The sequence below is a fragment of the Coturnix japonica genome, chromosome 3 (genome assembly GCF_054131305.1).
Source record: "Coturnix japonica strain WE chromosome 3, WE-NBRP24, whole genome shotgun sequence".
Taxonomy (NCBI): Eukaryota; Metazoa; Chordata; class Aves; order Galliformes; family Phasianidae; genus Coturnix; species Coturnix japonica.
The window spans coordinates 26,471,341-26,491,273 of record NC_140665.1 but is presented as its reverse complement, the minus strand read 5'-3'; the positions used below and the strand labels follow the sequence as shown (position 1 = coordinate 26,491,273).

Here is a 19,933-nt window from a genome sequence, read left to right as displayed (position 1 = left end):
TAATGTTGTAGACATTAGATATATATGCAACAGGTATACTGTTATAAAGAAATTGTATAAATGCTGCACTATAGGATCCTCTATTTACAGGCAGGAGAGAACTCAGTACAGTGATCTCCATCATTTGCATTTCCATATAGTTTTCTAGTTTTCTGTGTAGTTTTTCACTCTTAACATTTCCCACAAGCTGTATTATGCGCAAGGATGTCACCCCATTGAACGCCATCTTTGGCACATGAAATATCAAAATTGCACTTCTTCTGATACTGTTAATGTATCTTGAAAAATGTCATAATATGCTTCATTCTCTGTCTACATTCTTCCTGCACATCATCTTCAGTATTATTAGAGATAAGATACTGGGTCGAACAAACATTTGTCTGTTATTACATATTATTCAGTATTTCAGGAGATCATATCCTGATATGACATTTTATGTGCCTCTCTGTGAAAAATAGCTTCCTAAAAGAGGATGAAAAAAATCACATAAAAGGTTAAAAAAACTAAACCACCCACTTTCAAAGAGACAAATTGTGAGCACACAGAATAATGAAAACTGACAAATACATGCAGAATTCTTAGTTGATATACAACCTTCTCTGTTCAATGCATTTTCACAACCCTTCCAAAAAATGAAGCTCTTCATAGTTATTTACTGATCAATGAAAGCACCACACACTGACTTTTTTTTGTTGTTGCTCTATATGATAAACATGAGTTACCTGAGCCAACCTTTCCCGATACCTATTGAAAGTCATTATTTGTACATCTCTCTCCACTGTCTGGTTTTCTGTTGTTCTATAAATGCAACAGTGACCTTTGAAAGCATTAACTGGATCTACTTTCTTTTCTATCTTTTCCTCTTTTCAGAACATGATTTATTTTTGGCAAAGCTCCACACAGCTAAAAACCCTGGCAATTCACAAGTATAAATTAATCAGACAACAGGAAATACTGCCCAAAACTATAATGATTTCAGTCATCATCTGAAATATCTAAAGCAGTGCAGAAGAGAAGAGAGGCTCTTATCACCAAGACATGTTTTTTTCTACACTTCTGGAGGCAGTTTTAAGGAGTAGAATTCTGTGTGATTATTTTAGCACTGGGCTTTTAAAACAGAAAATAAGTGCTATAGATTTTTGAAGAAACATCACTACTAAAGTATTTGAAATTATCATGGCTGATTATGTGAAGATTTTTACAAAAAATAAACATATTTTCAGCAGTTTATAAAATGGATCTCCTTCATCCTTTTATCTGCTGAACTAAAAGTACCTAAAAGCACAACTTCCTTTCTTGTGCAACTGGCAAGGCATATGTACTCTAAAGAGTAGTTGTTTTCCCAGTAAAAAAATGTGTCTTACAGATTTGTGTCTTACCCATATGTGTCTTACAGATTTAAATTTACTGTTTCTAACTATCAGTGGAAGTTGTATTTACCCCAATACCTAATTTCTTCCCAGTTCAGAGTTACTGTGGAAACACAGGCACGCAAGTGACTCTCCTCTAAAGAGTCATTTCTCTTAACTGCTATGTTCGTGTCATGGATCAGCTTCCTTATAATCTTTTTAAGGAGATAAACAATGCACTGAATACTTCTGAGCTTAAAGAATGGTCTTGGACCCACCCAACATGGAAAAACAAAGAAGCTCTTTACTCATTTCCCCATATATAAGCACAATGCTAAACACTACTGTAATAGACAAAAGCACACCCTTCTGCAATAAAAAAATAAGTGCTTGTATGTGTGTGTTTGTTGCTGCTAAAATTACTCAGGACTGAAACTGACACAAAATGGCATGAATTCGACTCTCTTAAATCTTCTAATGCACCTATTAGAATCATAAAAATAATCTCATTATGGTGTGGTTTTAAGAAGCAGAGATTGGAAGAAATCTATTCTAAGTTACACCCTACTCAAGTTTGACCTACCTCACACATGGTATATGTGCAGATGACATTCTATGCCAACACTCAAATTATTCGGTATGGGCCACAACAATATATTTAAATGTGAGATGAGACTGAATTTAGAATTATGACTGTGCACATTTCAAAAAAAGCAATGAACATTTTAATAAAGATGCAAACACGATTGTTTTGTAAATCCCACTTCTTTCCCATGGCAAAATTATCCTGTGTACAATTATCAACTACTAAGCTGTTGCAAAAGAAAACAAGAAAAAGTATTAAAGTGCCCAAATTAATCCATAAATCCCAATGAGAATAATTTCCTGCATTTAGGAAAGAAGTTGAAGAAGAATCAAATTTTATATACAACTTCCTTTTTCCTGTCTCATCCTGTGGGTTGTTGTAAGAGCAACACCTAAAAAATACACTATAAAATGTTGTCCCACTATCACTTAGGTAAAATGGATTTTAAGAGTTTTTTAAACAGTTAGCCATTATAAACAGGGCATCCTGGCAGCAACCCATGAAAACATTACATTTCCTCTTATTTTAAAGGTAGGTTTTATCATTATAAATTCATTGTTGTATGGAACCCATTAGAGGTAAATTCTGAATAGTGCTTTATGACTATAAAATACAAGAAATAGTGTAAAGTGTACTTCTAGGGCAATGAGAGTCATGAACTGAAGTCTGTACTGACCAAATTGAAGGGAGAAAGGAGTTCTGCACCAGGTCTGAGGATGGTCTCAAGATGTGAAGAGGAAGAATAGGAAAGAGGGTCATGGCACATGACTGCAAGGTGATACGCCCTGATACAAACCCATCAGGCATATTTCCTTCAAGGGTACTGTCATAGCATTAATTACCTCTATCTTTTCTACTCCTTTCTCCCAAGATGAAACTAAACTAAAGTCACAATCCAGCCTTATTCTGCAGGATTTTATTTTAAGCAGCTTTGTCCTATTATCCTGTTGAATGATGGGCACTCCACTGGGTAGTCCATCCCCCCAGTTTACTAAATTAGGTATATCAGATAATGAACCAACTAGTATCATGTTAAGACAGCAATAAGACAAAGCTTCTATGATGATTTTACATATCCAGAAAGTGATGGATATCCTCCAGTTCTATTCAAAGTTGGCTACTCCCTTTGCCCTGTTTGGATGACAACATTCCTTGTTCCTCTGATCTCTGCTTAAAGCATAGTGTACAAGACAGGCAGACTCTACAGGAAAGTTACTGGCAAAGAATATGGTATATTCTGAAAACTTTTTCCCCCAAACATGCCTCAACTGGAGCAAGAAATTTTTCTCAAGGGGAAAAGTGTACAGTATGTAGCTTGAGATAATCTGTTCAAGAGATATGCAAACAGTACTGAAAAAGCTCCTTACCTCCACCTGTTATCCTTAAACCCTCCTGTCTGCACTTGACTGCAACAGAACTAAAATCATGAAGCTGAATTTTACACTTGGCTACACTAAGGTACATGCAACACTACTGGCAGCATTAACTCTAAAATCCTAATATACTGGCATTAGGTAAATAAAATCAGTACAAATTATAACTCACCCTCAACTATTTCATGACAGTAGTTAAAACTGAATTCTGGCTGCGGATGCTGAGTCAGGGCTATTCCCAGGGTTTGTCGAGGCCTCAAAAGGTTACAGCACAGCAAAAAACATGGAGCTGCAGCTGCAGCTCTCACTTTTATACATGCAAACTAGGAACAAGCCCTAGCTTTGAGAGGGTGTGAAAGAGTCCTGTTCAGTTTGGGTGCTGCATCACAAAATAAAAGTCTTTCCGGTCTGAATGAGAAGCATTTAGACTTTCCTGATTGATGCCTTCTCTATGCTGGAGGAGCACTTTCTCCTACAGGCCCTTGATGAGTCTGGCTGCACCGATAGCCTGACTTGAAGTGTAACACTAAAAGGGCTAATGTGAACAATGAGTCTTTAGTGACCTAACCAGGCTTTAATAATCTTCAAGAACAGCTAGCAATAACTGAGCAGCATAATAGCAAGTTTCCAAAACCGGGTCAGTCATGCTGGAAACAGGGGCTTGTGTGTGAGAGAGAGACAATGATTACAGTATTTAATCAGCAGCTTCACCGTTCCAAGTATTTTTGACCACAGCATCTACTTTTAGACAATACTCTGATTGCAACCAATGAATTCATGCTCTGTAGCAGTCAATAAGAAGTCTAAATTTAACATATTTATTACTCGAATGCTAGAAAAACCTTATTCTGCCAAATTTTCCCATATTTACAGGGCTTTGATGGTGTGATATAAGCTGTCACAAGACATTACTCTGAGTGCTTTCTGACATATTCTGAAGAATGAGTTCACTGCAGTATTTGTGATATAAAATGACTGCAGAAACCAGTTGAGAATAAAAAGATAGCTATAATTGTACACATTCTGTGTATATACATATTTAATAATGCAATTAAAATATTCAAAAGGATTTTGAACATAAATAAGTATAGATGGATATAAAACACCTACCATTTTATTCTACTTTTTTTTTTACTGCAGTTAGCACTTTCCATTAAGAAATAATTATCAGAAAAATTTCCATTTAGTTTGCATTAAAATATTTTAGCACTGAAATAGCTAAAAATACAGGGGCTAATTTAGTCTTTTGTCACACACATGTACAAATCCAGCGAAGCAGGGATAATAAGAAACAGAATTGGGACCTACAAAGTTCTAATTTGACACTAATCAGTAATAAAAGGCAATGCAAACTTGTGTTAATCTGATTACACCCATATAGCAATATCTACATAATGGCTTTAGCTGCTTAGCAACAAAAGTACAAGAATACCAGATAAAGCAGATTATAAACTCTGATTATTCCCAGATGAATGTTACAGTGGCCAGTCAGTTAGGTTAATTTGCACTGTATATCATAAATGGCACAGAAGACATATACTTTTTTTTGTACAAATATATGGAAGAAAAAAAAAAAGACTATCTTCCACGTTAGCTGAGACAGTTCTCGTTAAATATTACAGTGCTTCTTCTTGAATTAATTTAGAAAACAAGGCTTAGGGACATCATTAATATATATTCCTCTTCCTTTACACTTTTACATTTTCTGACAAAAATATATCACTTTAAAAATGTAACTTCAGTTTATATCTTTTGAAACAATACACTATTTGATACTGATCCTAAAACAAAACACTACTATAGTACAGTAGTGCTGGACTTTCAAACTCTCCCTGTAATCATTTCAATACGTAGGGCACCCTGAAAGTAAGGTCTCCAACCTTATTTATGTCTATGGAAAATACAACAGACACAAGGAGGACAAGAACACTATTTGAAACAGCAAATTCTCAGCTACAAAATATAGTTTTTCAACACAGTCACCACCACCACCAGCTACGCATTTTCACAAGCAATGAATAAGAGCTTGCAAGCTGTGCTTATAACAATCTGCAGCCACAGAAGTGACCCACTGTTACTGTCAACACCACTGAAACATACCACCCACCACCTCACTGTGCTCACATCCACTCTTTGGTGGTCCACTCTATAAACATTCAGTGTCAATGAATGTCAATGGGTGCCATTTATTTCCGCATGGAGAAATTCAATTCCATACCTTTCCTTCATATGCACATCAATGTCAAACACTATTTTGTCAGACTGCCCCATGTCTGCCAACTGTTGGGCAACAAAATGTAACTGAGTACTGATGAAAAGGTTTAACTCCCACTGCCATACCACCAGCATCCACCTGCGATGTTATGGGCCAGCATAATAAGATAGCAGGCCTTGCTTTTAGAGCAGCCCTCATTCAAACCATGAGTAGATGAAAGGCTGATCCCTTTTGTTTTTGATAAAGAGGCACAAAGATACGGCAAAAATTAGAAAGTAACGGCACAAGTGCTGAAACTAAAACAAGATCTCCTAATTCTTAGCGTTAAAAACTATCAGCCTTACCCAGAGCACTCTAGACATTGTGCAAATGCACTGAGAGGAGCAGTATCTGAACCACAGTGCCCAAACCTAGGACAAATAAGTACAAAGCCTCTAGGTGAAACATAATATTTAATAGATCAGCACAGTGGTAATAGGCTCATTACTGTCTATTCATAAATGTCCCTGAGGTCTTTCAAAATTATGTTGCTACCTAAAAGCATCAGAATATAGAGAAAAACCAAATGGCATTGCAGGTCTGTTCCAGAACTGTGCACAATGAATAGGTAGGCTGCAGTGAACATGAAGCCAATTGCACAAAAATAAAAAATTGTTTTTAGGGTTGGATAAGTCTAAAATTTTAACTGTAGTGACATTTTTGACTCATCGTAACCTTTGTTCAATTGTTTTCTCTAATGAAAATAACTGTAATGCTGACTAAGTGTCCTTATGAATTCAATTAAGTTTTTATAATTCATTATGAACGTTGTTCTGTACTTGAAGTACTCCTTAGTACTCTGTACTATGGCTGTCTAGAAAGCAGTTTTGTTGAAGACAGTAATCTAAATAGAAAAGGAGAACCCAAGTCCCAGATTTAAGTCATCTCAGGAAGTTGGATAAAAAACCCAAATGGTTGATGTTAGAAGCAATATCTCCCCAGTGTTTGAAATTTATTATGAATTATCATAATCTTCCCATCTTAAATACTTAAAAACAACAACATTTTCTTTCTAAAGCATCAAGATAATTTATTATAAAAAATTGGAGTGTGAACATACATGTGTATATATATATATAAATATCTCATATGATAGAGCTCTACAAAATTTTGTATGCTACAAAGAAGGTTGAAAGGGGCTTGTGAGGAACAAAGTGAAGATATGTATACCTACATTTGTAGTGTAAGGTGAAATGACACAAAGATGGTAACAGATATTCAAAAAGTTATTTTCAAAAGGTTTTTTATGAGGAAAAACTCACCAGTATGGATGCCTTTGCTGGGAAACACTGAAGCTATTTCCACTGGGGAGCAGTCTCCCAGAGATGCTGCTTTAATGGTGGTCAGCCCTTAAATGAGGTCTCGAGGAGGTGGAGTCAAGTTCCACCCCTTCCAGGAGCACAGCTCAATTACTCTCACCTGTGCTGCCACAGCTGACCTGACACTTGTCTCAGCTGATTAATAAGAGGTTCAGGCTGTGATTACCAATTTCCCATACACGTAGAAACTCAACTTTCCATCGGAAAGTCTTTAATTTTCAGAGTTCTAAAACTTCCAGCTATGAATAAAATATTGCATTCAAGAATGCCTTCAGAGAATGCAGCTCTAGTACTTAAGACACCCTCACCAGCCACGTGACTGAAGCACTATCAACCAAACCTATTGCTGACACTGTCGAGCAGCAGGTTGCTGAAGCAAGGCATAAGGTTGAAGAGGATATGAGAGAGGGGAAAAGGGCAATGTTAGAATTCTTGTCAGAGAAACACAATATAGATGAGAAAAAGAAGGTAAGAGGAAAATGTGAAAAAAAAAAAAAAGAATGCAAACAGAAGTAGAAGAAACTTTCCATTCCCTATCTCTGACATTTTCTCAATAAAGGACATGAAGCTCCTGAATAAATCGAGGATGATGATAAGCAACAGTAAGCTCTTACAAAAGCACTGTACACTGGATGCTGAACTTTGTGCAAGTTTCTGTGAACGTCATATGTAGAATGCAAAATTCTTTATTTGCATCCCAGTAGACAGGGATTAGCTTATAAATTTATGCTTGCAAAGCAGGCCTTTGAAAACACTGCTAGTCTAGAGAATAGGAATTGTACAGGATGTGATGTGGTTTTAGAATGTTTTATTCACTAAAATACATGAAAGCCTTTCAACCTAAAAACACACGTTGGCCGTGTTTGTGCCACTATATTTTACACTCTTTCTAACGTGTGGGACTGGGTCACAGAGTTCATACCTCAACTACTGCAGACAAAACATCATATATCAGCTTCACACACTTTATCTCAAGCCCTGGAATAGAACCCAGCTCTCTTGACTTCCTGGTCAATGTAGAGGATGACAGTACTCTCTAAAGTACAACATTTATATGCATATAATTTAAATATAGAATGTTGATTTTCTAGCTCATTTTTGATGGAATTAGAGCAAACGGGTTTCATTAAATAAAGTTACTTACTGAGCTAAGCAAATAGGAAACAGAATTTGTATTCCATAAATAAATTTTTAGAAGTTTATTAGTCTTTCAACTCAAGGCTCAATTTCTGAAAAGTACATTTAATTCTCTGGAAAACTTTGACCTGTGCATAGTTTTGCGATTAATCATGTGTAAGTATGTGCTTATAGTTAAACAGGAATATTCTGATGAATTGAGGCCACAAAAAGATTACGATGCTAATCCTGAGTTTAGAAGAATTATTCCTGTATTTAAATTAGTGATGCATATAAGTTGTTTTTTGTTCCAATGCCTGTAACCTGCAGAATTTTCATCTGCATCAAGAAGCTGGGTAAGGACTGCAAAAGGGAGGTTGGGATATAGAAGGAAAAAAAACCCAAAAAACCAGTATGCTGTTATTAGCCATTATTTGGCATGATTTCTAAATATTAAATAATTCTAAAATATAATCTCTTGGATATTAGTGATGACAATCACATAATTTAGTAAATGGTAATAATGAAAATTAGATTTATGGAAAAAAAAACCTGAAGCATACTGACTGAACAATGCATGTTAGGCAACTTTTCTTTAGTAATAACATGAAGACACAGAGGGAAAACACCGCAACACCAAAAGCTGAACTCTTGCATTTAAATTTCTGTGGAAGAGGAACAAAGCAAGCAGTTTTATTGAATAAAATAAACCTCTAAGAGCTCTGGCAATGAATACTGAGCCAGCCTTCCCATTAGTTAGGGTGTATTCAACAAATAAGGTCGACTTGAAACTTAGAATTTAATTCCAGCGTGATGACTTCAATGACCAGTTCTGTAAAATATAGCAGCCATGGTATGGCAAATAACTCCAATGTAAGAAACTAGATACTACTGTTCAACACATTTTAAGTTCTACTGTGCAATGGCCTTTCTCCCAGTAAAGCTACTTTAACCACAGACCATACTTGTTTAAGCAAGTTTTCCTACCTGTTTTTCTACTAAACACAGGAGAATAATTCATTGACTCATTCACTTAGTACCATTATTTTTTCTTATTGATAAATATCTTATGGCTTTTACAAAATATTTAAATTATTAATTGATGTTAGTATTAATTCTAGCTTTTACATTTATTGCTTTCTCATAGAGTTCTTTGCAAATTGCATGTAGCCTTGAAAACCACTGATTTTTCATCTATGGACTTTGCATTTGATTGGATATCATTCGATGTAGTTTTGATTATTTGTTGTCATTGGTCTATGATTTAACTACCAATTCTTCTGAGTTCGACAAAAAAAAAAAAAAAACAAACCACAAATTACAATCTTGTTATGTACATTCATTACAAGAACGAAGTAGCTCAGTTTCTCTGGGTAAGAGATCTAGGAATAGAGAGGCTGGTAAGAGGAATTTCTGAATACCTTGCTTTGATAAACTACCCCAGAGAATGGTGAGGAAGACCAAAAGCACAATACAAAAGAGGCAAGAACAAGTGGGAAAAAAAAAACACACAGCAAAAAGGAATAACATCTCCAGAAAACCAGAGTAGTAGCTGGAGAAACTTCTGTCATAACTCACTGGATTTAACTGACATGTTCTGATAGACAACAGTGAAACATTTATTTCTGTTTCAAAGTGTGCAATTTGCTATAGACTTAAAGATTCCTCTCTGTTCATGGAGTTTATCCCTTGAACCCTACTACAACCTTTCTATCTCTTTCTTCATCTAAAATTGCCATTATGCTCAGTGACAGTAACACTTTTTACAGTGCTTATATGTACACACATATATTCAAATGAAATTAAAGTCTCAGTAAATGAAAGAAACACCCTTTGTGGACAAAGTGTACATGGAAGAATCTTCCCTGTACACACTTTCCTGGGCCACTCTTTTTGCATGTTAACTTCAAAGCTTATAAAACACTAATGCTTTTTCCGTATTTTTGGAACTGTTGAGTTCCATTTATTTTTCCCAACAACTTGTAAATAATTCTAAACAGGCCCTTCAGTAATTCATTTGTGCTATGCACATTTTTAGCTACACCACAGAAATGGCTGGCAATATGTAGATATTTACATAAGCACACACATATGGTAATATGTACCATTATGTACTCTTATTTTTATTTAATATGCAAATTTAATTATGCCTTTAATCTAACAAACATCTGTTTCCATTAAATTGACTCAACTGCTCAAATGTAACATCTTAATGAAAGAAAATAAACCCAGTAGCTTGGATCTGTATGATGACTGGCAATTGAAGGAAATTAATTTTCAAGTATGTTATTTACATTTTATAAATAAACATATATGTGTGTGTGTGCATATGTATACTCACTAAACTCATTCCCTGTAAATGAAAAGCTGATCCTGTTGAAATAAATGGGATGATTTGTTTGATTGGCAAAGATCAAACACTTATGCATTGAAATAATAAACATTTTATCAGACAATTCAAAAATAAAAACTGCTTCTGTAAATTAAATTGTATATCACTGATATTCTATTTGCAAGAGAGATTCACCTTGCATACATTTTGTCAATAAAGCTCTCTGAACAATTAAGTAAAAATTGTCAGGTAAGATGAATGATGAGAGAAATAAAGTGCCAGGAAAAAAAAAAAAAGATAAACAGTAACAGTCTGCTACATAAATTGGGTCTCACACACTCAGAATGACTGGATTCAGAGATCCCAGATAGTCAGCCACAGCATCCAAACATTTGCTTCATCTCAAGAAGCAAATCCAAACCTTATATTAAAACAAGGAATTTTTAACAAAAAGTTGCTAGCAAGGAAAACATTGTGGGAAAAGGCTCTCAGTATCAGTTTCTTCCACCTTTCCTTCTTCTTGCTGCTCAAGTACATGGCCAGCATTAGCGTTATAGGAACTTACTTGATAAGCAGCACACATTGATTTTATACTGCACAGCACAAGGAATGGAACAGATGGGCATTCTGCTATAAACGTGTTTCTAACAAAATCATTTTAGAGTTTTTCCTCTGAACACTGGACATTAAAAACATTTGCACTTAATTCAATAGGCATTATAAATGTACACAAGAAACCCAGAAAATGGCACCTCAGCAGCCTTTTTTGTGTTTTATTTATTTATTTGAACTCATTTACTGCCATCTCCTGGTACTTACAGGGTAATAGTGTTTTTGCTATTTATCAGCAGCCAATGCCCCCTTTCAGCACTACTGAAACGCTGAAACATCTGCATGTGCTCAGGAATGATTTTGCATTATGGTTAACTATCCATGTTGCTTCTTGTTATTCTGGAAATAGTACATATTGTAGTGTGGGCACAATCTCATAGAAGGTTCATGTAGCTTACCTTTGTCTGGAAGCAGCAGTAAAGTTGTGTTAGGTATGGATGTTTCCGTGCTAATGCCAGAATTCTCTTTTCTGTCATTGTGCAGTCTACATCATCATCTTGAAGTATGACATCTTTTTTCAAGACTTTCACTGCATATACTTCATCTTTTCCTTTTAGCTCAGCTAACATTACCTAAAACAAACAAAAACCCCATGTACACAAAAGCAACACATATGATAAATGGAGGACTGTGTATGAGTTTGAATGCACTGGGAATAAAATGAATAAATAATGCAACAGTGTAATGTTAGTTAAAATTTCATCCAGGCAAGTATGTATGCTTATAAAATTAAATTATGGTAAGTTTAGGGAAAGATCTCTCTGGTATTCTTTAAATTTGAGACAAGCCTTACATAGTTTGATAAGAATGCAGAGGACAAGAAGTTTGTATCCCTTTATTTGCATATCTCAAATAGTCCCTATTAATTAGATCTCAAAAAATCTAAAATCTAGATCTAAAAAAAGAAGGAACATAAATTAATTCCCTCCCTTTACATCCTATTTCTGGTTGTGAGACTTGTATGTGATGAACCTGATATACAACCCCACACACTACCCTTGAAAACTCATGATTTGAACTGTTATTTAAGATTCATGTTCTGTGCTCTGTTTAAGGTTAGTCCTGGCTTGGAGCCAGGATAAGCTTCAGAGAATAGATCAGAAAATGGGGAGACAAAAAAGAACTGCTTCAGCACTGTGCTCTTACATCTGCAGTTCCCATATATCAAGGAAGGAAGAGAGCACTTGTGAAACAAATTCACATTTCAGTTCTCCTTTTAGGTTCCATAGTGCATAGCACTGTGAAAAGAAAATCTGTAAGCACTGTAAATAGAGCCCCTTCTAACCTCGTCAGTTCCCTATTGTAGGAAAGTATCTGGTGAATTATGTCATACCTAGTCTTTTCAGTAGCTTTTTAACTCTCTTAAATTCATTGTATCATGTAAATTGTTCAGTGAAGTGAGTCAATTTGAACTGGATATTATCTAGAGAGGAAATGAACTCAGAACTTCACAGAGCTATTCCTGGGCTGATTTTTCCTGCTTAAACAAAACTATTTCAGTGATAAAATGAAGGTCAAGGAAGACGTGGGCCCTCTCCAGAAGGAAACTGGAGACCTGGTCACAGGGGATACAGAGAAGGCTGAAGTGCTCAATGACTTCCTTGCCTCAGACTTCACTGGCAAGGGCTCTAGCCACAACACCCAAGTTTCGGAAAGCAACAGTAAGGACTTGGAGGAGGTTGATCTGCCTGTTGTATGTAAAGATCAGATCTGAGACCATTTGAAGAACCTGAAGGTGCACAAGTCCATGAGACTCAATGAGATCCATCCACAGGTTCTAAGGGAACTGGTAGATGAAGTTTCCAAGCCACTATCCACCATATTTGGAAGGTCATAGCAATCTGATGAAGTTGCCACTGATTGGGAAAGGGGAACCATAACCCCCACTTTCGAGAAGGAAAAAAAAGAAGACCCGGGGAACTACAGGCCAGTCTCACATCTGTGACTGGCAAGATTGTGGAGCAGTTCTTCCTGAAGGCCGTACTAAGGCACATGGAAGATAAAGACACAGTGATTGGTGGCAATCAACATGACTTCGACAAGGGCAAAACATGCCTGACAGACTTGGTGGTCTTTTATGACAGAGTCACAGCATGAGCAGATAAAGGAAGTCCAACTGACATCATCTACATGGACTTGTGCAAAGCGCTGATGCAGTCCCAAATGACATCCTGGCTGACACAAGTTGAAGAAAAACAGATTTGATGAATGGACCACTCACAGGATAAAGAACTGGCTGGATGGTTGTACTCAGAGTTGCAGTCAAGGGCTCAGTATCCAAGTGTAGTCCAGTGACAAGTGGCATTCCTCAGAAATCAGTGTTGGGACTAGTGTCATTTAATCTTTTTAGGTGACATGGACAGTGGGAGCAAGTTTGTAGATGACACCAAGCTGAGTGGCTCAGTTGACACACCAGAGGTAAGGGATACCATCCAGAGGGACCTGGACAAGCTTGAGAAGTAGGCCTGTGCCAACTGCATGAAGTCCAACAATGCAAAGTGCAAGGACCTGCATAATGGTCAGGGCAATCTCAAGCACAGCTACAGGTTAAGCAGAGAACAGCTTGAGAGCAGCCCTGAGGAGAAGGATTTGGGAATGTCTATTGATGAAAAATTCAGCATGAGCTGGCAGTGCACACTTGCAGCACAGAATCCCAAATGAATCCTGGGTTGCATCAAGAAAAATGTGACCAGCAGGTTGATAGAAGTGATTCTGTCCCCTTGCTCTGCTCTCATGAGACTTCACCTGGAATACTGCATCTGGTTCTGGAGCCCCCAACACAAAAAGTCATGTAGTTGTTGGAGCAGGTCTGGAGGATGGCCATGAAGATGATCAGAGGGCTAGAACACCAACCTAACAGTATTGAGACTCTTCAGCCTGGAGAAGAGAAGGCTCCAAAGAGACATTATAGCTGCCTTTCAGTACCTGAAGGGGGCTTACAGGAAAGCTGGCGGGGGGACTTTTTACAAGAGCATGTAGCAACAGGACAAGGGGAAATGGCTTCAAGCTGGAGGAGGATAGACTTAGACTAGATAGCAGGAAGTAATTCTTTATTGTGAGGGTGGTGAGATGCTGAAGCAAGCTGCCCAGTGAGGCTGTGAATTTCCTGCCCCCGAAAGCATTCAAGGCCAGGCTGGATGGGGCTTTGTGCAACCTGGTCTACAGAGAGGTGTCCCTGCCTATAGCAATGAAGCACTGACATTCTGTTTCACAAGACTTGTCCTTAGACACCGTAGTGAGACAGAGCACGGAAAATTCCATCTGATCAGCAGACAGATATTCATGATTGTCACTGTAAAGGTGGCATCATGGTAGAAACACTTTCTGAATATCAGTATGAGTACTTTCCAAGTAGTACAGTCATAAATAAGCTACGTATCAAGGGGGAAAAAAAAGTAGCTACCTACCTTGCCAAAGCTGCCTTTCCCTAACACTTTGATGAAGTTGAACTCCTCAAGGCCTATTCGTTTGGTCTGTGCTTGTTTGACTTCTCCATTTTCACCATTCTCCCCAGGTTTGTTAAGCTGGTTGTCTGCTGATGTTGTAGCTGTTGCCCTGTGCTCCTCTCCCCGGTTGTCAAAGGATAATGCTTTCCTAATGTTGTTTTCCAGCTCTTTGATTTCTGTGGAAACAAGAGAAAATTTTAAACAAACACCTTAAGTACAAGCTCTATTAGTCCATATCAGTTTGGAGAAGGGACATTCACCACCCTTGAAGGTATTCTGCAGCTAAGTATATATATTTAGTAAAATGTTTCTTCACTTTAGAGTAATCAGCTAAAAACCTGCTGCAATAGGAAGAGAGACCCTTTGAAATGAAGCTAAGACACATCCAAAACGTGAATGACAACTCAGAAGAGAGGCCAAATAGTTATTCTTGTGATTTTTTGGGGTGTTTCACTACCATGGAACATTACTTCATTTTGAATGCTCACTCTTAGTGCAGCTCACCTTCCTGCTTAAGTATTTCAAAGCCATTTCATCAAAAGTTCAAAGGATAGCTGGGCATCCCCATTGGTGGAAGCCAACATGAATGGAGTATCTTTCTCAGCTCCATCTCCTATCAGACACAAGTCAGTAAAGTATTTGACAACTTGTTATTGCTGATCCACATAGCGATTATTGTGTAGATCTGCTAAATGGTTTTCAAGGCTTCTAAACACCTGATGGTTAATGTACTTCAGAATCTGCCTCAAGCTTTTACATAGTACTTCTGCCTTATGGCCCTGAAAGCAAAAACTGGGTATCTAAAACAGTGAAATGTAGAAGAGTATATAGACAAATTCTTTATTCTTATTTTAACCAAAACATCAGATACTTCAAAATTATTATTTAACAAAAATGTTGCCTCTGAAACCAAAAGGTTGAGAAATTTAAATCAGTTCTGGACTTCCCTGTGGCAAGTTTCCACTTCAGTTAAGGGTGGTAAATTTCTCAACTGGAAATAAGTTTTAAAGAACCTAACACAAAAATATTCATTTTCTTTTGCCTTTGAAGATGTGTTCACAGACGTTCACAGATATTTTCAAAAATACCAGCCAGAACAGATTTTAAACGTACTGCTGACATACATGTTCTGTCAGTCAGGATGTTCAGCTCAAGAAACAAACGTAGTATCAGTGACAATTAACAGTATTTGTCTCTAAATCCTACAGAGAATGCATAGATACGCTAGCATACCCTAACTGGGTGGAAGTTTTGATTATCACAAACATTCAACATGGCACTGCAAAGAGGTAGTTTTATCTCAGAAACTTACTAAAAGACAGGCTTTTCTCAGATAGTTAAAGACACTTATGTTTTGTGGTACTATTTAAAATGTTATCACTCTTACAATAGCACAACCTCCCTACTAATGTAGGCAAGGACCCTCCTGGTAAACTTACACATTTTTTGAGAGTTTTATAATTTTACCTTTCACAGATTTTAAAGAATTGAGAGCAAGCTTTCAAAAACAAGTTTCTACAGTTTGTATCTTTCTCAGTAAATGATTCATTTCCTCATTGTAGCTACTTGGTTGATTAGGTTCAACAAAGGCTGGAGCTGTTAGCTTTTTTACTCCTCATAAAGAAGAGCAGTAAGTGACAGTGTGTATTAGAAAAGAAAAAGTTCAACCTTGATCACATGGAGAAGTTGGTGCTGACTTTGACCTATCTTCTTCTGATGATGTGCTTCCAGGAACCGGTTGCTGATTCTCTGCACCTGCAATTAGCTAAAAACAAAACCAAAAAGGGTACTAAGCTATAAGGCCCTCCAGAGTAAAGTGCTGAGTGGAAATTCATCAACATCAATTCAAAAGTAGAAATATAAAGAAAACTGCTGATTCTCACAGAACCTCAACCCTCAAAAGATGGCATCACACAAAATCGAGACCAGAATATAAAGAACCAGCAATTTAAAAGACAACTGGTTCTTCAGATGAAATAAATGTAATAACCATATCCAGCGAGAGAAAGTTTTAAAAAACCACCCCAGACCTGTGTAGAAATCAATCCCATAAATACATTTAACTATGTATCAGTAAGCACTGCAAACTCACTCATGAAGTAACAACAGGAAAATATCTTTTCCTAGGAGTCTAATATCAATTAATTTCTGAGTCTTCTCTGTTTCTGTACTGTTTTGAAACAACATACAAGGATTCCAAGTGCACAATAATTGGAAAAATGTGAAGAAACAAAGATACATTGTTTTATGAAATTATGCTTAAAATTTGCCTATTCCTGCAAGTGAGAGCAAAGTGAGATAGAAAATGTGACCAAATTCTCATCCAGGATATGTAAGTCCACAATAACTCCTGCAACTTTGGATGAGGTGGGTTAGCTTTTCATTTAAAGAAGATCAGTCTACTTATAATAACAATGGCAACTCTGGAACCATCATCTGACGAACAGTTCCTTTTTCAATTCGTTCACTTACTATCACTTATTAGCAATGTTATGGAGTTTGTCTCAAACAATCAATTAGAGACGCATTTATGTTTTCATGAACTGCTTTGTCAGATATTGTCTCTCTGTCAAATCTCCCTTCTTAGAATTAAGAAGGAGAAATATTTTGAGACTGTAGAATCTCCAGCTCTAGAGAATTACATCAGCTCAAAATAAATTTCATATTGAAATTCAGAATAGATGAATAAATCAATAGCCAAAGGCTTAGTTATGCACTAACTTAAAAAAAACAGAAATATAAAAATCGTTTGTGCTCATCAAGAGAGTGGGATTGAGCTCCAGCTTGTGAAGCTACAACACAGCCATAGTAGTCTCATTTTTATAGCAAAATTACCTTTTTCCTCCTTTGCCCGCTATTAGTGATCTTATCTGGAGTGACTCCAAGATCAGCAAGAACTTTAGCTATGCCTCTAGCATCCACTCCACAGTTTGGTGCCACATTTGTTTCACAGCGTCGATGTACATTCATCTTGCAAACTGCAACAAAATGTAAAGTAATAAAATAGCTATCTTATATTTTTGTCTTAAATCAAACCTCACTGGATCTACCAATAGTTTTTTCAAATAAATATAATTTTGGTAGAAAAATACTTAGCTGGATTTGCAATGACAGTTGAATGTTACTTTAAAATGACTGAACTAGTTATTATTCTTCTGCTAAGAAGACGCAGAACTTACAGTTTTCATACAGTTTTCATATAGTCCCCACAGGAACAAATGAAAACATCTGATGACACTACAAAAGTCTTATACAATTTAAAACAGAAGAAAAATTTCTCAGAGCTTGGACTTTAACCATCCATTTGCTCTCATTCTGTATGTAGTTCCTTGCTCAGTTTTACTCAGGAAAATTAATTCCTACAGCAGGCAGGTCTAAAATCACCAATGTTTTACGTTCTTTGGCACTGTCAAACATTCTCTACTCTCAAATGGAAATTCATGTATTAAGCTCTTTCTCTTATATACCATCTCCTGAAAATCGCATACCAGTAGGAGGGCAGTAAGGTTACAATTAATAAGAAGTAACAAGGAGAACACAGCTCTCTTTAAAATAGCTTAGAGTGAGGAGACAGATGACTTAGATTTCACTGCCCTCTTGTGGAATAAGGCGCAAAGAAAGCAAAACAGCAGCTGTAGTTAAATGCTAAATGAACATTCAAGTAATCCAGTTCCTCACTTCATTATTTTTAGATCAAACTACCAAAACAAAAAAAACAAATAAATCTAAAAGATTTATAAATCTGTGCTTTGTTGTATTGTTAATCAGTGTCAGTATCACTGCATTAACCTTAAAGAAAAGACATTTCCCTCATCATGAAAGCAGTGCAAATAATCTTTGGAAGTAACCATGGTCTTCAGGAGTCAGGTTTCCAGATATACTTCTATTTCCATATATGTTTCAGCTCAGAAGAAGAGCAAAAAGAAACTGCTACAGGTGGTAGTTTCAGTATGTTTAGTTTGTATATTCAGCATTGAAAGCTAAGTGGAGAGGACACTGAGGAGCTGAAAGCACAGCATTTCTGAATACTCCAACTTCACAAACATATTCTGCCTAAAATGCAGTGGGAAAAAATAAATAACAAACAAACAAACAAAAAAAGCAAACCAAACAAAAAACAAACCCAGGAAAAAAATAGCTCTGGAATACACGTTTCATGGTATTAATAATTATACTGGGCAAACAAATACAACTCTGAACAAGTAAATGTTCACCACTTGTTAATTAAAAAAAAAAAAAAAAAAAAAAAAGCATGGGAAAAAATTACAACTCCAGCTTGGAAGAATATTAGATTTCGTGAAGATAATATTGTATTTTTCTATGTTTTAGTTTTATAAAAATGTAGAAAGTAACATAGGATAGAGATCTTTTGCATGATGAACTATTGCATCCACAGTAATGCATATGAGACATAACATAATAACATTATTCTCTGTAGTTGAGAAGAAAGGAATGACTATGGTACCTAACAGAGAATATGCCAGTGAACTAAATAAATTCACTATTTAAGTGGAAAGATACTGTAGTTCCGATTAAAAATCAGGGGAAAAAAAAACCCCAAAAAATCAGATTTAACTGAAAAAACTTTTCTGAACATATCTCCACTGTAATTAAAATAGCAATTTGAACAGAATCTTTAATAATAACAAAGTAACAAAATTTCAAGTTATTTCATCACTAAGCACTGGCTAGAATCACAAGGTTAGGATGAAATTTCACAGTGCTCTTAGTGTTTATCACTTAGCCATTAAAGGCATGTATTCATTCTCTTAGTGATCAGCAATATGTGATATAAAACATTAGGTCTGAACTTCACCTATAATTATGCCTCATCTTAAATAACTGCAAAAGACAGTGTTTCAGAGATTACACATTTAGACATATATAGAGGGCTGCTGTGAAAGTAATTCCTCCTATTTTATGATGTTGGCCCACGATGTCAGAGCAGTTGGTGGTGGTACAGCAGCTGAGGTTGAACCTTTCCACCAGTATCACCAGTATCACACCATTACATGTTGCTGCTGTGTGACAGATGACAGAAGAGGGGCACTCTGACACAATGGCGCTTAACATGGAACCACATATGGAGTAAAGGTATTTATTTGAATTCTTTCATGTAGAAAAAATGGCATCCAGTGACATTCATCAACACTTGCTGAATATTTATGTGGATGGGAGCACAGTGGGCGATGCGTTTCAACAGTGGCAATAGTGACATTTGGGTACCTCTGCACCTTACCTTTGCATTGTAAACCTTGTCTCAAAAGACCCCAGAGCAATGAACCACAGTGGTCACAGAAGGTGGGCACTTTGTAATTGTGAATGCTAAACTTGTGAGGCATGTTGACACTGAAGCGCTGAGATCCCACTTGCTGAAAAAGAAGAGCACAACACAATTTACTCTAATCTCTTTATACTTTGTGTACAACAAGGCCTTTTATGTTTTGAAACCACACATAATTAATAAAAAATGAAATAGCCATATACTCAAAAGATGATTTTTGCATTAGGTATACTCTAGACTTCTCCTCACTATTTTATCTGGG

At 36.5% G+C, this 19,933-nt stretch overlaps 1 protein-coding gene across 2 annotated transcripts in view; it reads right to left on the bottom strand.

The window, feature by feature from the left end:
- Window positions 1-19,933, bottom strand: part of PRKCE (protein kinase C epsilon) — a 254,111-nt gene that overhangs the window by 72,438 nt on the left and 161,740 nt on the right. For both annotated transcript variants that reach the window (XM_015857526.3, XM_015857525.3), the window contains exons 6-10: window positions 19,627-19,759; window positions 17,223-17,365; window positions 16,056-16,152; window positions 14,349-14,563; window positions 11,340-11,513 (exon numbers count right to left, since the gene is read on the bottom strand). In XM_015857526.3, coding sequence (XP_015713012.1) covers window positions 11,340-11,513; window positions 14,349-14,563; window positions 16,056-16,152; window positions 17,223-17,365; window positions 19,627-19,759 — 762 coding nt within the window. The remainder of the gene's footprint in view (window positions 1-11,339; window positions 11,514-14,348; window positions 14,564-16,055; window positions 16,153-17,222; window positions 17,366-19,626; window positions 19,760-19,933) is intronic.